Source organism: Vittaforma corneae (genome assembly GCF_000231115.1).
Source record: "Vittaforma corneae ATCC 50505 unplaced genomic scaffold supercont1.13, whole genome shotgun sequence".
NCBI classification, from domain to species: Eukaryota; Fungi; Microsporidia; family Nosematidae; genus Vittaforma; species Vittaforma corneae.
This window is the reverse complement of record NW_006889846.1, coordinates 18,432-35,350: the sequence shown is the minus strand read 5'-3', so window position 1 is coordinate 35,350 and position 16,919 is coordinate 18,432. Positions and strand designations below refer to the sequence as shown.

Below are 16,919 nucleotides of genomic sequence, written 5' to 3'. Positions count from 1 at the left end.
TACTTTGCCGGTATCTATGCCTGGAATGTTTAAAATAGCAGAGAGCTTTGAGCTCGATAAAACCATCAAAAATAAGGGGATGCTCAACGTATACAAACACATGCTAATGCAGAAGAAAGTCACAAACTCGTCTTTGAAGAACTTTCTAATGATTATATATTTTCTGTACTACAGAATATCACTTGAACTGGGACTGGGAGAACTAACAACGACGGAAGCTGTAATTGTTGATATTTTCCTTCTAATGATTGTGTTTTCACTTGTAAATCAGGGCTCAAGGTTTATTTTTGGTATGTTGGTAAAATCAATCAATTTTGTGAGGGAAGCGCTTTGGATATACCAACACTTAGAACAAATAAGGGAGATGAGACACTGAGCGAATACTTTTAAAGAACTAGTACTGTAATCAATATTAAATACTTGCTGTTAGTTTGGATTTTGACTAGATAGCTGTATGGAAGCAAACAGACTCATTGGGCTTTGGATGAAGTGCACTGGCTTTTATAAATATGCCGTTAGGTTGGAACAACAATAATTATCAGCAACAAAACTTGCTGATTTATTAAAGCATGCATCGCATATATCAGGCATCAAAATGATAGGTGGCCGATATATTCTGATCAAACATATTTCCAAGAAAATTTTGGAAGCCTCGGTATAGTCCTCATGGTGAGCGTAAATGTTTAAAATTTTCCAGATACGATGCACTGTCTCCTTTATGGCCTCGTGCTTAATCATTTCAGCACACTAGTAAATCAGTTTCCAGCGCTTAAAATTTTTATCCTGTTTTTGATATGATTGCCGATCAGTGCAGTGAAACAACTACAAATCAAGTCAGATGCTGGTATGCAGAAGCAAAAGACATCTTTTCTGCTATATTCAATTCCAGATATGGCCAGGAGCAGACTTTGTTTAATGAAGCTGCCAGGTACTTTAAGTTGGACATACAAAATAAAGCAACCAAAAAACTAACACTGTACGAGCAAATAAGGGACATGTTTCTATCAACATCGATCAATAGCGAGCTAAGACGAAAGCTTGGCATGCTTGGTATAAGGTCTTGGCAGATTTATTTTATTTTTGACAATTGGCTATTTCCATTTTTTGGAAGTTATTGGCGAATTATAGTTCTGGCCATTATGATTGTCTTGTTTTATTTTAATCGCTACTTTGTTGTAAAATCGACTGTTCCGTTTTTCATTGTGAATCTGTTGTGTTTGTATTTCGCAATAGTGTCAATGTTCACTAGCGAAGCATATATGGCGGCTATATTCAGATTTTCAATTAGCCCGACCAATAATCAAAATAGTAGCTATGACGAAGTAGACTATTTCATGAGGCTTCAGACTATTGAATGGGTTATTTTGAGCATATTTATCGCCACAACATGCATGTTCATTTTGTTTTTTCACGTGATTTCAGATGGAGAATCGCAGCCTTATAATAATTTTAAATATACAGTAATGAGGTGCATGGTTGTGATATTTGTCTTATTTTATCTGGTATGTGATGTGTTATTTAGCACAGTGCAAGATTACGTTATTGTCCGGGCATTTGGGTTACATGTACTGAATGGGCTTCTGTGCTATCTTTATGCTTTCGGCTTCATATCTTATGTACTTATTTATTTTACCCGTATATTCTTAGACGAGGAAGGTATCTAAATTAAATATTTTTTTAATCCTGCTAAAGTCCATGCTGCAGCGTTTCTATCAATAGCATCACTATGATTCTGTTTCAGTTTAGGTCCTATCTGGGACATATAAGAATATGCAAATCGATTACAGAGCCGTGTGGTGCTTATTAGTTTTTAGATTGGCATTTTAATATTCTTTAGTTTATGCTATTTTTAAGAAATTAATAAAGCTGTAAGCTATCAGATTTATTAAAAGTAACCAAGGAAAACGAAAGATTGTTTGAAACTTATCAAAGTATGTGGCTCGTATGATAAAGCCGTCTTTTGGTAGCTTTTGATGGCCGAACACATTTTTTCAAAGCTTATTTTATTCACTTGCCCAGAACGATGGAGAGTATACCGGATGGAGCGGCCATAAATAGTCCACGAGGCTGGTACGATGTTATAGAAAAGTATTTTTCGCCTGGTTTTGCTTGCAGATATGATCAAAGACTCCAAGTACTAAACCAAGCTGGCGATTATCTTAAAATCAGTGTGGTGACCCCGACAGATGACAATTCAAGCTTAAGTAAACAGATAAGATCTATGTTCCTATCAGAGACCATTAATGATATGCTGAGAAATGACTTTTCCAAACTTGGTGCTATGCCGTTTCAGATCAACTTTATTCTGGACAATGGCCTATTCCCACTCTTTGGCGGCTATCTTCCGCTTACGTTATTAACTTTCACAGCTCTTATAATGTATTTCTGCTACCAAAGCATTCAAAAGAGGCCCACCCTGTTCTTCATTCTGAATGTATTTTACATGTGTTTTACGTTAGTGTCACTGGCCATGAGTGACGGATATTTGACTGCACTATTTATGAGCCGTTCAAATTTTGCTGCCAAAGCAGAATCCAATTTTAAACTATTTGAATATTTTGTTAGGCTTCAATCAATGGAGTGGATTCTCATGAATATGTTCGTGATTATGACATCTACACTTACCTTATTTTTCCATATAGTTTATAATGAAAGACACGGCGTGTCAAAAAAATCATTTATTCTTAGAACTGTGGTGATAGTGGCTTTAATGCTATCATTTATCTTATTTTACTTGCGATCTAATACGTTTTTCGACCTGCTGTCGCCGGTGTACTTTACCTATGCAAGCCATTTGCATCTAGCAAATATAGCATGCGGTCTTATTTATATTGTTTGTTTCGTGATTGCTTTTTCTCATTTAGCTTACCGAAGATTAGATGAAATAATTTAAAAGTCTTAAATTAAAACTGGATTAAAATTTTGTTTTTATTTCTGTTTTAGGTTTTGTTTTAAATCTAATTAACAAAATACAACAACTCGATGGAAATTGGAAATGAAGAAACACTGGTCACAATCATAAACTCGATAACTATTTTATTGACGGTTCTTCCGCCTTTGGTTGGTGTTGGAATGGGGGTAGGATTGGCAACTGAAGGAATATGCAAAACAGTCGACATAGACCTAGACCTAACCTTCTCAATTATGCCGATGGCCTTCACATCAGCACCTGCAATATACTCTCTGCTCTTGTTCTTTTACATGATCACAAAGTCGCCCGTAACACTTCTAGGTGCTGTCAAGTGCTTTGGGGGTGCAGCCATCCAAGGGCTAGCATGTGGATTCTGCGGATATACAATGGGTGGAATAGCAAAAGATGCAGCTGTGGCAAGGGCTAAACAGAAGAAATTTACATCGAGTTATTTTCTATTACTAATTTTTGGAGAATTGATAGGATTATTAGCTCTAGTACTGGGAATGTTGATTTTATCGGGCGCTGAGTAAATAAATATATTCAACAATTCCAAAGGTCTGACCATGCTTTATATTAAAATGTTAATGAATAAGTTGGCTAAAAATTTACTAATATTAAGCGCATAGAGTAAAAGAACTATGTAATGACAATACGTTTTAACTTCTATGTTCTGTGCATTCACTTACGCTTTCTTTGCTTGCTAATCTTCAAATCATGCTTCATCCTCGAATCAAGGCATTTTATCTTGCCCTTGCCCTTTGGCGCAATAATCCTACCCTGTTTTTTCGGGAAAAGTAGTCTCAGCCGATTCCTCTGCTTTTTTACACATGTTTTTAAATACTTTTTTATAAATTACAGCCTCCTCTTCCTCGTCTTCAACCTCAATTTCATCCATTGCTTTTTTTGCGCGTCTCAGAGCTCGTGCACGTTTTCTATTGACATATTCTCTCACTTTCTTGGGAACCTGGTTGAACTCGTCGAACTTGCATGGCCTTTGTTCACACGGCAAGACAATATCATCAGAATCAATAATATTTTTATCAACCGTGGTCTCAATAAACTTATCACCCATGTTTTTCATCATTATTGCACACTGGAGCTCAGATTCTGTAAATTCCATGGAATCAGAACATGAGGACTCCACTAAAATCTCCCCCTCAACTTGTTTATCTGCAATTTCCTCAACAGAGCCCTCAGATGAATCAAACCCTTCAAATATTCTGTCATTGAAGAATCCGTCTCTTGCTGTAGTAATCAATGATAACGACTTTAATTTCTTGGCTTTTCTATTTTCCTCCAGCTTCTTATTGATTTCATCGATCTTTTCAGCATCTGTCAATACTCTATCTTGTGTGTTGTTTTTTTCATCGGCAATTACTAACTCGCTCAGAATTGGAATGTCGTATGTCCCGCTTCCGACACCTTTTACAATCTTGGCCTTCAATTTGGAAATTTTCTTTAGATCAGTATCATGAAGCAGCTTAATATCCTTGAACATCTCCCGGTACTCTTCCGTAATTAGATCGCAGTCAAAATCGACAATGACATTTGTGCATTCCTTAAGTATCTTATTGCTTTTGTCCTTAATAAAATCGCTCAAAAGCATTCTTTTGTTCTTTTCCTTGTCCACTGTCTCATCATAGAACAATACCTCGGAATTAAAAATACTCGGATCAATCGCTTCGGGGTTTCTAAACCTTCTGCAGACAGCAAATATCTCTGCAGATTCACTTCTTGAACTCATGGGTTTTGTTATATCAACTTGCACAAATAGCTCTTCAAGTACCTTTGTGATTTTGAAGAAGTTTTCAGACCTGAAAATCTTCGTCACAAAGGCACCACCTTCCTTGAGGAACTCAGTCGCAAGCTTAAGAGCATGAAGAACAAGGTCGTTCTGGATGAAGATGTCCCTGTCCTTCGAAGATCCAAAACTTGGTGCTCCATCATGCACGAATATATCCACCTGGTGGCCTTCCAAGTATCTTATGAGGGTCCGTCGACAGTCTGCTGTAGTAATGTCACCAACAAATGAAATAGTATCAGAGCCAAGAGGCTTGATTGGATCTAGATCAATCCCAATAATTTTTCTCGGTGATGGCATTTCCTGTGCAAGAATTTGCATCCAGCCGCCCGGAGCTGCACACAAGTCAACTGCAATGTTGGTGTTCGACAGAAAATTGTACTTTCTATTTAATTCGAGAAGCTTAAATGCTGATCTGGCTCTGTATCCTTTTTCCTTGGCTAAATTATAATACTTATCAAGTCTCTGTTTTCTAACGGCCATGGGACACAAAAATTTTACAATTCAAAAGAAAGAAAAACGTGCGCTTTCTGCGGTGCTCACGATTCAATATTGCTTACAAATGTTTGTCGTTCTAGTTATAATTTTACTAGGATATCTATTTATGATTTTTACTTTTTATGTTGTTTCTTACAAATAATCTTTCGCCGAAGGTGCGTATTTTAATTAGCCCTATGATAACGTATAACCCTGCTGTGAAGCAAAATACCAGAAAACACCTCCTGATTGATCTTCCGCTCTGTCCCTGCTGCTCACTTTCCATTACCCCTTAATTTACTTTCTAATTTTATTTGGTGACACTAACCAATCAGTGCAGCAATGTGTGTGAAATTACATGGAAGTGGAGAACAAACACATCTCAAAACAGTATTAAAGCCACTATAGATACCAGGACATTTTGTCTATTTGTTGTTCTACTGTTGTAGATATCTATGCTATTATAGTATGACATCTGCCTTTTGATTAAATGTTTCATATGAAATGCCATGTTCGTCCCAAAAATTTCTGTATTTTTCGTTCCTGACAAGTAGACCAATAAGTGCATCCAGTCTAACAGTAAAGCTATGATTTCCTATGGTAACATCCACAAAACTCGTTGTTACTACAATATAGGCTTCTAAATCATCTGTAAAATTTACAAAATAAGGAATATTAAGTTTTTCCAGTGCTTGGATTTCACTCTGATCTAGACCTACATTCTCATGTGTCCAAATGTGTGTTGAAATGCAGTTTCTAAACATCGAAAGATCCATGTTGATTAAATTAAACTGTTCGTAGTCGTTTGAAAATCTTTCTTTAACGAAATTAGAAGCATCGTAAAACTCCCTTTTACAAACTATTTTCTCAATGTAGTACTCCTTGTATAATGGTATAAAATTTGGAATAATATCCATTATAAAGCAAAAAATATTTGAAATTTTGTATCCAGGCGTCCAATAGAAGAGATCGTCCCGTACTTTTTTGTTTTCAAGGTATTTTAGAACAGCTTCGAAAAGATCCGTTCTTTGTGACACTTCCCTTTTGATCCTTTCAATGTTGCTTAGCATGTGTTTGTCACTCTTTTGAAAGCCCTCTTCCAGATAAATTAAAATATTAAGCGTTGAGAGCTTACTTAGCTTTACCTTGGTTTTTGCTGTTTTTTGAGCTTGAAGTAAAGGTATATATGAAAATCCTAAATCTTGGGTGTTTTGGTTTCTCAGACTTTCCCTATCCTTTTCTATCTGCTCCTTCATGGGGTCAAGATATTGAGTCTCAAAAGCATATCAAAATGAAAGATGGTGTGGCGCATTGTAGTTATATTGTCCTATGCAAACTCTACTGCCACAATGCCACACACTATATATACTTGTTCTTAATAGGACTTTCACCACATGCACTTGCCCTCGCCCAATGATTCCCATTGACAAAAGTTCAAACGATCCATTTTATCGATACAAAATGCCAGAAGTTGTGGTTTCTCACGAGACAAGCAAAACTGTGATTCAGAATTTAGAACAAATATCAAAGTCCCTCTCTCGAAATCCTGCTCACATTCTTAAGTTTCTTTCGATGAGCTTTGGATGCACCAGTGCATTGGGTCAAAAGTATGCTTTAAATGGCAGCTTTGATTCAAATAGAATACAAAATGGAATCTACGATTTCATAGACTGCTTTGTGCTTTGTACGAAGTGCAGAAATCCTGAAACAAAGTTCCTATTTGGTAAAGCCTTGAAGAGGTCCTGCAATTCGTGTGGTGCAATATTTGAACAAGAGAGCCATAAATTGAATATTTTAATAGCTAAGGACAAAGGTGTAAATGAGGATACCAAGTACGAGATGAACAACAAGTCTAATCTTTATGCGCTTCTCAAAGAGGAGCAGGATAATTCCAAACGAATATGCGAAGTTTACAAGCAAGAGAGCATGACTTTAGATCAACTATTTTCGGAGTATGTGAAGGCCAAGGAATTAAAACAGCTTAGGCTAGTTTTGAATGAATTTAAAGTCGACAAAATTCTGGCCTGTGTCGAAAACATGCTTGAAAGCTTTAAGAAAGAGGATAAAATAGATGAATATGTGCATTCTCTTGCAAACGTTGGATTTTCTGTGGATGATATTCACGAGTCCATCTCAAAACCAAGAGTTGGAAAGAAAAGATCTCCAATTGTAAAGAAAATATTTGATGGCATTCTTTCTGGCATTTAATAAATTGAATGTACTTGATAAGTGTATGATGTTTGTAGATTTATTTGTGTTTGACGTGTTGAAGCATTGAGATTTTAATCCACACAGTGGCTAAGATCACTTATCTATTGGACGAATGTGATACTATGACGATCTTTTGCTTATCTTGATTTAAAATGGCCTTTTGAGCTACTCGTCAATAGTGGATTTTTTATCATTTTTATAAAGGAGATTATTCGAGTATTAAAATACCCCATGTCAAGTACAAGTATGAACTCACAGAAAGTGTTTTTAAGCGAGTTAAACGATGAGGGAAACACTGGTGGGCGTAAAGCTTCGCGTATCGAACTCAGAACGCTTAGAGATGCTTATAATTTAAAGCCATTGACGTCTCCAACTCCGATTGTTCACGACGAGCCAGAATGCGAGCTTAAGAGAGTCACCGCCTACTGCACTGCGGAGTCTTACAATCTGATGGGTCTATGCAAGCTTTTTAAGGAAAAAGTATCGACCGAGAAAAAGGTCCAAATGTATTTTGAAGAGTGTCTTTACATCAGCTTCGAAATTGAAGAAAAGAGAATAGCGTATCTCTACTTCCTCCACTACGGAGCAGTTGTAATGTGGGGACTGAGTGAAAGCGAAGAGCAGGACATTCTTAGGCTCATTTCACACTTTCAGGAGAATCCGTATGATCGAAAGGCTATTGAAACTGAAAACTTCATGTATGGAATATCAAAGAACTCACAGATTGTCAACGATAAAATTTTCCTGAGGGATGAAAATATACACACGAAGATGGTTTTAAGTATTGCAATGGCACAATCCGTTAAGCTGGACTACTACGAAGAGCTTGTGGACAATACGATAGATGCAGTCAAGGGTCTGCCGGACGAAGTCGAGAAAGAGGGCAAAGTAGGTAAAAAAAGGGAGGATATAATGAAAGTCACAGGCAAATTACACAAGCTTAGCTTCAATCTCAATATTGTTTCCAACATTTTGGGTGAACCCGAGTTTGTCTGGGAATATTCTGCCTTTTCATCTCTTTACGAAACCTGCATTAAGTATCTTGATATTAAAACACGTGCAAACCTGCTGAATAAACGGTGCGAGATTATACATGGGATATTGGAAATCCTAAGTGATAATGTCACCACACAGAACTCAGAAAGACTAGAAAGTAACATGGCGAAGATTTCATATATCACAGCTGCTACGGGGATAATCCAGTGTTTTCTTCTTTGTATATTTTTGTATTACACACTAGTATTGAAAAAATAAATATACAGTTTAAACGAGTGGTTTAATATTGTTGAATATACTTTTGATTGGCGAGTGATGTGTTCAAAGAAGGCCTATGGCATCTTCCTGCCTATTATTATTTGTACTTTGCATTAATGTTGGTGCGGTCCAGAAATGGTCGTTTCATAAATGCATCCGTTTTTAAAAACGATTGCTGCCAAGATAGTCTTCAAACTTTTATACATTACTGATCTATCAGCGAATATTTGAAAAGCTATCATTTTGAGTTCTACTTCTTACCTCTTTATCCATTTTGGCAATAACTTTGCTAATTTGTTATGTCTGACACATTAAATTCCTTTTATTAGTTTTACGTAATAAATCTATGCTCTTCAAAAAGGAGAGCAGGGTCAGAACAAGCTCGTCATCAGAAAACCAAGTAAAGATACTTAATAATCTCAAAAAACTAGAATGATAATGAAGCTACTAGTCAATAAGCAAGCTCAGATCAGAGTAAAGGTGCATTAAGGGATGCAAGCATTGGAAGATGAGTTGCCATTAAAAACTGGTGCCGATCACAGTTTCGTCTAATCTTTCTAGAATCGCAAGCACAAAGCCAACAAAGAAGACTAAAATCGCAAATCCAAGTGAGTATCTTCCGCCAGGGCTATTTTATAGTAATTAATCGGCTTTTGGCTAATTTGCAGCACTCTCAAAAATATTAGAGTTTATCAATAATATATCTGCAATCATGATACTTCAAGCCTGATATAAGGCAATATGCCAGCTTGCTTCACTCCTTTGATTTCAGTCTTAAAATGCTTTATGCGTAAAGATATGCTAGTTAGCAGTCTGTGGCTGGTACGTTTATTTTACATTTTTAAAGTTTCAAACTAACCAATGCATTCAGGGCCTTTGAAACAAAATGAAAGGATGATGAGGATTTAAAATAAAATAAGACTTACGGGTAGGAGATATGAAAAATAACTTATTTTCTAAATACCCATTCAGCCCTTCTATTTCAAATACTGCAAAGAATTCCTCGCTCGGTGACCCAAAAAGTGAAGACAATCCTTATCAGATAAAACATAAAGTCATTATTTTAGACCAGCAATTAACTACAAACGAGCCTGAAATGCTTGAACAAGACAGCAGACCTGAACCAGTTTATTCACTTAACGGTCCTGAAGTTGATACGATGTTTCCTTTGAGTCACAGAGGTGTGCATTCCATATTTGATAAAGATAAAATAGAAAGAAACGGTAGCAATAGAATATCTATCAAAATACCCCGTGAATGGCTGGATGGGAAGTATAATCATGTAAAAACCCAGTTGATCAAAGGGCACAACACATTTACATTTGAAATGAAAAGAGATTCGCTGAACATTTCTATTGAATTTTATTGCGTTGATGTTAAAAAGACGCTTGAATTTATATGTACAACTTATGATTTAATTTTTAGTGAGCCTGGCGAAAGTGGAGATGTTGGTCTAAATTCATATGCCCACTCTAAATGTCGAAATACATCAACTTTTGAAAATAGCGGCTCCTTGACTGATAATATCGTAGCAGATATTAAAAGTATTAGCACGGCTTGCCGTTCTGTCGATCAATGCATGCCAAGATTTAACGGTAGTCTGTCTGTTTTGAACTTAGAAAATATAAAAATATCCAACAGACTCTTCAAGACGGAAGTCACAAGCTTTCTCCACGTGAATTTCCTTCTAATGAAAATTCTGTATTCTAAGAAATATAACGGAATTTTGAGAACCTATTCTTGTAAATTAGTTCAGATTTCGGGAGGTAATATGACACGCATAGCAATATATGGTGAAAGCAGACAGCATGTAAACAACTGCAGAAGGGAGATAGAAGAAATGTATTATTCAAATATTCTTGTTAACGTGGAATGTGATAGCCTTGTTAATCAACATAAAGGATTAGGTATGATCGATAGCTGCCAGAAGAATATATGTAAAGCTTTTATAGAGATTATCATGGCAAAGGCTGGCCATAATATGCTATTTGGAGATGTAGATGAACTTTTTGAAAGCTTCGGAGCTGTCCACAAATGCACCGTAAATCTACTTGTAAATTCTGAAACGGGCAATTTCATTTGTGGAAAGAAAATGGGGAAAATTCATAAAATTGCCTGTCCATACTTAAAAGTACTTTTAATTGACACATTTAAGTCTGGTTTTGAGGAGCCTGAGTCTTTCTTCAATTTTAAAATGCAAGGGCCAACCAATGCATGCATTGGCTGCTACAGACAACTATTGGATGAGTTCCCTTATGAAATGTGCTTTAGTGTTGATAGAAAATATCATAAGAAGATCATCGGGGTGGATGGTTGTGTTATTCAACGAATAATGAAAAAGTATAATTTTTATGTAAAGTTTCTCAGTTCCAAAGAAACCAAACTGCTGGGACTTGAGAACAATGTGATTTTAAGAACGCCCAGGAAAAACAAGGAGATGCTAAGTAAGGCTAAAATGGAGATACTTAAATACGTTGGCGAGGAGAATATTATTGGAAATGTAAATTATGTATCTATGGCAAATAAGGGTATTTTAATGAGGAACGGCAACAACTTAAAAGACATGGAACAAGAGCATGGTAAAATTGGCATTGAATTAGATGCCGAAATATCCTTTGAAAGCATAAAAAAGGCTGTTGAAATGAATATTCAAAAGGAGAGGTGGTATTGAATAGATGCTTTGTGCATAGGCTTTGGATCACATTCAAAGCATAGAATGTCTCTGGATCTGTTTATATTCTGTAACTAGTTCTATCTGTAATGGACTTTAATGCCAAGTCTCTTTATTACATTAAAGACACAGTTCGTGCATATCTTTACATAGTTTTGCTTACAGTTAAAGTCTAGTTCATACTTTTACGTGCACTTTACATTTTCAAAAAATTTTTACTCCAATGCCAGTCAAGAGACAAAACCACGGCAGACAGAAGAAGAATAGAGGTGCAACATGCAATGTACAGTGCAACCAGTGCGGTGCTACTGTGGCCAAGGACAAGGCAATATCTAGGTCTTCCAATGCGCCTGTCGTCGAGGCAGCCTCAATGGATGACTTCAGAGCAGCCACAGTCTACGAAAATGTCGAAGTGCCAACATTCCTCAACATTGAGAACCACTGCATAAGCTGTGCATGCCACTTGAGGATTGTCAAGGTAAGGAGCAAGGAAGACAGGAAGACCAGATTTGTTACGAGACAGAGATCTAATTAATAAATTCAGTTGGTACAAATATAATGGTGTAAAAACGCCAAAATCAAATTAAAAATAAATGCAACATAACTGAAAATTAAAGTTTTAGATAGTTTTTAATTAACTGTGCCGAGAAGAATGCTTGAGACAGGTGCATTTATCCAATGGATTGACCTTTATAAGCTATTTCAGCAGGCTATAATACATTTCGTAGATAAATACCTGCACTATTGGCATTCTTAAGTTGTTTTTATGCCATATAGGGAAATGGCAATTTAGAACACAATTTCGATTCCAGAAGATCGATGAACTGAGAGTAGCCGGTGCTTGTAGCACTCTTCCTAATTTATAGAAATATGCGTCCTTGTGACGTAGCTTTGTAAAATTATGAGCAGTCGATCCTATTTAAGATCTCAAAGGCCTTCTTCCTCGCATGTCCTTTGGTCAAATTACACACCATCTTTATAAACTCCTTCCCTCCTTCCATTTTATACAGCTCCAGAAAAGATCAATATTCTTTTCTAAGAATCGGCTCTTTGCATCTGGATCACAGCTGCCCCTCACAAAGCCTGAAAGTAGAGCTATTCCGCTCTTGCTCCTAATCCATTCCTTTTGAAATAGTCTTATAAAGTCTTTGTTTACAGAATAGAAGTACTCGTATCCTTTTCGTTTGGGTAGTTGCATAAAGTTGACCACAAGATAGACAAATTTTGAATCAATCGATCCATACTTGCTTAACAGTAACTCTTCAAAGAGAGTATTAGCAGGCTTATAAAATCTGCAAACCAAGCTATCAACCAATTCATAGTCCAGGCATCTCTGCAAAGACTCGGTAAGTGCCAATATGGCATTAGAATTGGAATCAAATCCCTCAAAATCATCCTTGCTAAATTCTTCGTAAATCTCCCTTCCGAACAGTGAATTCCTTAAAAAAGATTGCATAAAATAGGACGACTTTTCAGCTAATGCTAAGTCTTTGCATTTACCTTTAATTTTTGAATAAATCAGGCTCTGGTTCTTTCTGTTTGAAATTGCTCCTACAATTTCATAGAGAAATTCCTTGTTTTGAATATCACAGTCATTTTGAATAAGACATTCTATCAGCGATTGACTCTTTGTAATTTGTAGGAATATTCCAAGTGTATTAAAAAAATCATTTGAGTAGGAAATACAACCTTCCGACTTTTTGGAGTTTATTTGCTTTGCTATTATCTCCTTAAAGACTGCTTTCGTCTCTTCAAGCATATCCTTTGAGAATCTTTCATTGTCATTATTTAAGATAGGCCTTTTATACTTTTGTACACTTTGTTTTTCAATCCACTTGCCTGAAAGCAGCATCAACACCTTCCTAACGACAAATGTTGCATTGTGACAGACAATACTGTTCTTGAAAGAATCTTGCAGCGAGTCACCACGGTAAAATATGCATACAGTATCTTTTAGACGGAACATCCGCTTCTCTTTGTACATGCACTCAAACAGCCTTTCATATACTCTTTCTAGGATCCTTGAGCCAAGCTTTTTATGAACGGTATTCTTCTCCAGTGAGTTTAAAAGACTAATAAGCTGAGCTGGAGAGGAAAGGGAAACAAGCCTTTTCAAGACTTGTGCTTGCAAACGGATCTTTAAGCAGGCCTGTAACGGTCGGAAGAATCTCTTTGTAGATGTTTTCTATAATGGATTCATCAGTTACAAGAGAAAAGTCTATGGAATTTAAGTAATTGACCAGACTTTGATCTTTTTTATTTGGCTTTGTTTGTTCACTACTTTCTATTATCATGTTCTTATATGTTATATTTTTCTCTTTCATACTCTCTAATTGATGGTGGTTTGAAAAAATTTACAAAAATTCATTAAAAGCAGCAGTATACAATATGGAGCTAATTAGGTTTGAAAATTGTCTAAACCAATTGATAATGTTTAAATGTGGTCCTTCTTGTATTGATTCTATCAGATCTACCATAGATACATTGGAAACAATGAAGCATCGGAAAACATCAGGCCCTGCGACAATAAACTCTAGCATACTTGGAGTTCAAAAGCAGGTCTACAACATTATATACAGCAATTTTGGTGCAAGGACTTAGATCCAGGTTGGTATTGTGCATCGATAAGAATAAAATAAGCTTTATGGTCGGATCATGGTTTGAATTGGGCAATAAGCTTGTGTTGTACTGATCAATAATCGACTATGCAAATTGATCGTCCTAGAGTAATTCAGCGAAAATATGCAGCAAATACAGGTGTTATCCATCATAGAATTATTTAGCGTGTGATTTGGATGGCCAAAACCTAACAAACACACTGGTGGTTTATGAATAGTTGGTGTTAGCATTAAATCTTGAAAGACTAGACAAGTGTTGCTTGTTCTGTCTCACACTGTAAAATGTTCTTATGGAATGTGTAAACATCTTGACGTTGTGAGCCATGTTTTCTTTACCCCCATCATGAAAATACAGACCTTTGACGTTCCTCACATTATAAACCAAATAAAAAGGGCAAGCCCACCAAAAGACAAGGAAACACACAAATTTCTGAATAATCTGGCAATTCTCTTGGAGAAAAATACAACAAAGAAGAATTCTCCGCTTGAATCCTCTCTTGTTTCTACTACAGACAAACTTAATGAGACATTTTTAGATTTATGTTTTAGAAGAAAGGAACTAGTCAAAAGATTCAGCCAGGACTACTTTGACATCGTAAATAATGCATTTACAGCGCTGAAAAGAAACAAGGATGCTCTTGAAACGTTATCCATCCCACAGGTTGACTCAATAAACTGGGATTTAAAAACAATGAGTGATTCAAACTCCTCAATGCCCTTGATATTCTCAAAATTGCAAAAGGCAAGGAGCATCATTGAGGATGCTATAGAAAAGAATGATGGGATGATTAAAGATGCAAATGGATGCATTGATGCATTTTTTAGTACTATATAATATTGGCTTGAATAAACTTTGTAATTTTTATCGAGAAGTACAAGTTTGGATTAAACTATTGGTATTTATTGGCATTCCTGTCGGCTATATAGGTATGCTGCTATATACGATGGAGTTCTGTGCAGCGCATGAAGTCGGTGAAAAGGAGCCTCTGCACTGCCTTGCTATTAATTTAACGAATATCTAAATAAAGGGGATAAAATGACAGTGACAGCTAACCGAAGTAGCAGACAAGAAGAAGAAATCGAGCTTGATAGAAAGATAGAAAGAATGGGTAAAAGAGACATATTTGGGATTCCTGAAATTAAAAACAATCCGCTTTCTGTAATCTTAATTAAAAAGTTCACAAAAGATGAAAAGCTTAATACAAAAGAGATGATACGCACACTTTACCATTTCGTAAACAGTAAGGGCATCGATGAAAAGTTGGAATTCATATTTGGAATCTATGACTTGGATAATGATGGACTGGTATCAACTAAGGATCTCTTTGAAATGATTAAAATACTAAATAAAGGTATATTAGACGACTGGAAAATTCAAAACATTGTTGACAAGACATTTGCAGAGATTGGAGAGTACAAACTAAGCATGAGCTGTGAGGAATTCAAGAAACTGGTTCTAAAAACCACAAGCAATCTAAAGGAGATGTTTGGATGCAAACACTAAGTAATAATGGTATGCTATCTATTAATAAACGCTTGTTTGTTCAGTTGCAGTCTAGCAGGGCAATCAGCTATTTCGTTTACTCCATGCTATCTAACATTATTGGTTTTTTTAGTTTTTGAATATGGAGAGATGCTCAGTTTGCTTTTGTATTAAGCTTAATCAACATGCAAATATGTCGAAAATTTTATACTAAACCTAAATGCCATTGTTCGGAGTTCTACCTCTTCAATTCATCTAGTTTACTTTTAATTTCCTGTGGTGATCGCTTAGTAAGGAACAGCTCATTGAGTTTCTTAGCAATCACATCGAATTTGTTAGATGTCTTTCCAAAAAGATTATCAAATCTCCTTAGACTCTTTAGCTGCGAATCGTCCCATGGGGAAGTGCCATTTGACTTTTTCTTAATTCTCGGATCTCTTTTAATGGCTAATTTTACCAGCTCTTGAATCCTCTGCAGATCTCTAAGTTTCTTCTGCTGCATTATATCTCTATTCTTATCGGCATTGTGTCGTCTCATTGATCCACTAACGTCAAACACATCTGTTGGATCATCATAGACTCGTGTTGTTTTAAAATTCAGCCAGAACTTGTAAAATACTTCAGGATCATCTTTAAGACCTGGGGCTGGCTTTGCCTCGCTGAACATTGCATTTCTATCGAATACTCGAGAAAAAATGTCAAAAAACTCATCATGGTTGTATTCTCTATCTTCCGGTATGGACTCATCAAGAAAACAAGAATCGTACACTTTTCTATATTTTGGACTTGACAGAATAACCTCAGCTCTCTTTACAATGAAGAATGCTGCTTGCCTTCCCTTATTGTTTGTAGGATGATATGTAGCAGACTTCTTCTTAACGGCATACTGCAGAATAGTTTCTGGAATATCCTTGTCTCTGTAGCAATCAAGATCCAAAGCCTCGTACAGGTCTATCTTTGTCCAATCCTCCAACTGTTCTAGTGTGTATTTGTTATATAAGTTTCGTCTTCTGTGGAACTCCTTTGCTTTTTCTAAGTCAGATTTGGTTAACAAAGATGTTGGAATGATCTTTGTGAACATGGGATAAAATTTTGAAACGACCAAGAAGATAAATTATAAAGAACGATACAGCCAGATAGTTATCGAGATAGATAGACGTAATGTTATAGCATCCCATTTCTAATCTCTGAAGCTTTAATGTGAAGTTTATTAAAAGTTTTTAATTAAAATGCTATGTACAGACAGCTTTTTGGCCAAAATAAACTAGTATGCTTATCAATCTATTTTGTCAAAGTATAAATGGTTAGTGTTTGAATCGCATGCTTATTTGGTTCCCTTCACACAAAGAAATGCTTTGGGCAAATTAGAATTTAGAAGCTGTTTTAGCCCCAACAGCATGGCTTATAAATGATAAAGCAAGTGCAGGATTCGTGTTATTTCCGCAATTAAATTATATGCAAAGCGCCTTTGCTTCTTTTGCATACTATCT

The 16,919-nt window shown here is 36.1% G+C and overlaps 14 protein-coding genes across 14 annotated transcripts; 10 read left to right on the top strand and 4 right to left on the bottom strand.

The window, feature by feature from the left end:
- Positions 1-16: 16 nt before the first annotated feature.
- Positions 17-376, top strand: VICG_01409 (uncharacterized protein; the record flags this gene model as incomplete). Its single annotated transcript, XM_007604793.1, has 1 exon — positions 17-376. The coding sequence occupies one exon, from the start codon at positions 17-19 to the stop codon at positions 374-376; it is 360 nt and encodes a 119-aa protein (XP_007604855.1).
- A 418-nt stretch (positions 377-794) lies between these two features.
- On the top strand, positions 795-1,664 carry VICG_01408 (uncharacterized protein; the record flags this gene model as incomplete). Its single annotated transcript, XM_007604792.1, has 1 exon — positions 795-1,664. The coding sequence occupies one exon, from the start codon at positions 795-797 to the stop codon at positions 1,662-1,664; it is 870 nt and encodes a 289-aa protein (XP_007604854.1).
- Positions 1,665-2,023: 359 nt separating this feature from the next.
- On the top strand, positions 2,024-2,893 carry VICG_01407 (uncharacterized protein; the record flags this gene model as incomplete). Its single annotated transcript, XM_007604791.1, has 1 exon — positions 2,024-2,893. One exon carries the CDS (start codon positions 2,024-2,026, stop codon positions 2,891-2,893), a length of 870 nt encoding a protein of 289 aa, XP_007604853.1.
- An 89-nt stretch (positions 2,894-2,982) lies between these two features.
- Positions 2,983-3,444, top strand: VICG_01406 (uncharacterized protein; the record flags this gene model as incomplete). The annotated part of the gene is made up of 1 exon (XM_007604790.1): positions 2,983-3,444. One exon carries the CDS (start codon positions 2,983-2,985, stop codon positions 3,442-3,444), a length of 462 nt encoding a protein of 153 aa, XP_007604852.1.
- Positions 3,445-3,686: 242 nt separating this feature from the next.
- VICG_01405 (23S rRNA (uridine(2552)-2'-O-)-methyltransferase) lies at positions 3,687-5,198 on the bottom strand (the record flags this gene model as incomplete). The annotated part of the gene is made up of 1 exon (XM_007604789.1): positions 3,687-5,198. One exon carries the CDS (start codon positions 5,196-5,198, stop codon positions 3,687-3,689), a length of 1,512 nt encoding a protein of 503 aa, XP_007604851.1.
- A 455-nt stretch (positions 5,199-5,653) lies between these two features.
- On the bottom strand, positions 5,654-6,448 carry VICG_01404 (uncharacterized protein; the record flags this gene model as incomplete). The annotated part of the gene is made up of 1 exon (XM_007604788.1): positions 5,654-6,448. The coding sequence occupies one exon, from the start codon at positions 6,446-6,448 to the stop codon at positions 5,654-5,656; it is 795 nt and encodes a 264-aa protein (XP_007604850.1).
- A 157-nt stretch (positions 6,449-6,605) lies between these two features.
- VICG_01403 (uncharacterized protein) lies at positions 6,606-7,400 on the top strand (the record flags this gene model as incomplete). Its single annotated transcript, XM_007604787.1, has 1 exon — positions 6,606-7,400. One exon carries the CDS (start codon positions 6,606-6,608, stop codon positions 7,398-7,400), a length of 795 nt encoding a protein of 264 aa, XP_007604849.1.
- Positions 7,401-7,649: 249 nt separating this feature from the next.
- VICG_01402 (uncharacterized protein) lies at positions 7,650-8,657 on the top strand (the record flags this gene model as incomplete). Its single annotated transcript, XM_007604786.1, has 1 exon — positions 7,650-8,657. One exon carries the CDS (start codon positions 7,650-7,652, stop codon positions 8,655-8,657), a length of 1,008 nt encoding a protein of 335 aa, XP_007604848.1.
- Positions 8,658-9,594: 937 nt separating this feature from the next.
- VICG_01401 (uncharacterized protein) lies at positions 9,595-11,328 on the top strand (the record flags this gene model as incomplete). The annotated part of the gene is made up of 1 exon (XM_007604785.1): positions 9,595-11,328. The coding sequence occupies one exon, from the start codon at positions 9,595-9,597 to the stop codon at positions 11,326-11,328; it is 1,734 nt and encodes a 577-aa protein (XP_007604847.1).
- Positions 11,329-11,551: 223 nt separating this feature from the next.
- VICG_01400 (uncharacterized protein) lies at positions 11,552-11,863 on the top strand (the record flags this gene model as incomplete). The annotated part of the gene is made up of 1 exon (XM_007604784.1): positions 11,552-11,863. The coding sequence occupies one exon, from the start codon at positions 11,552-11,554 to the stop codon at positions 11,861-11,863; it is 312 nt and encodes a 103-aa protein (XP_007604846.1).
- Positions 11,864-12,304: 441 nt separating this feature from the next.
- VICG_01399 (uncharacterized protein) lies at positions 12,305-13,444 on the bottom strand (the record flags this gene model as incomplete). Its single annotated transcript, XM_007604783.1, has 1 exon — positions 12,305-13,444. One exon carries the CDS (start codon positions 13,442-13,444, stop codon positions 12,305-12,307), a length of 1,140 nt encoding a protein of 379 aa, XP_007604845.1.
- Positions 13,445-14,289: 845 nt separating this feature from the next.
- VICG_01398 (uncharacterized protein) lies at positions 14,290-14,781 on the top strand (the record flags this gene model as incomplete). The annotated part of the gene is made up of 1 exon (XM_007604782.1): positions 14,290-14,781. The coding sequence occupies one exon, from the start codon at positions 14,290-14,292 to the stop codon at positions 14,779-14,781; it is 492 nt and encodes a 163-aa protein (XP_007604844.1).
- Positions 14,782-14,982: 201 nt separating this feature from the next.
- VICG_01397 (uncharacterized protein) lies at positions 14,983-15,450 on the top strand (the record flags this gene model as incomplete). The annotated part of the gene is made up of 1 exon (XM_007604781.1): positions 14,983-15,450. The coding sequence occupies one exon, from the start codon at positions 14,983-14,985 to the stop codon at positions 15,448-15,450; it is 468 nt and encodes a 155-aa protein (XP_007604843.1).
- Positions 15,451-15,667: 217 nt separating this feature from the next.
- Positions 15,668-16,510, bottom strand: VICG_01396 (uncharacterized protein; the record flags this gene model as incomplete). The annotated part of the gene is made up of 1 exon (XM_007604780.1): positions 15,668-16,510. The coding sequence occupies one exon, from the start codon at positions 16,508-16,510 to the stop codon at positions 15,668-15,670; it is 843 nt and encodes a 280-aa protein (XP_007604842.1).
- Positions 16,511-16,919: the final 409 nt, after the last annotated feature.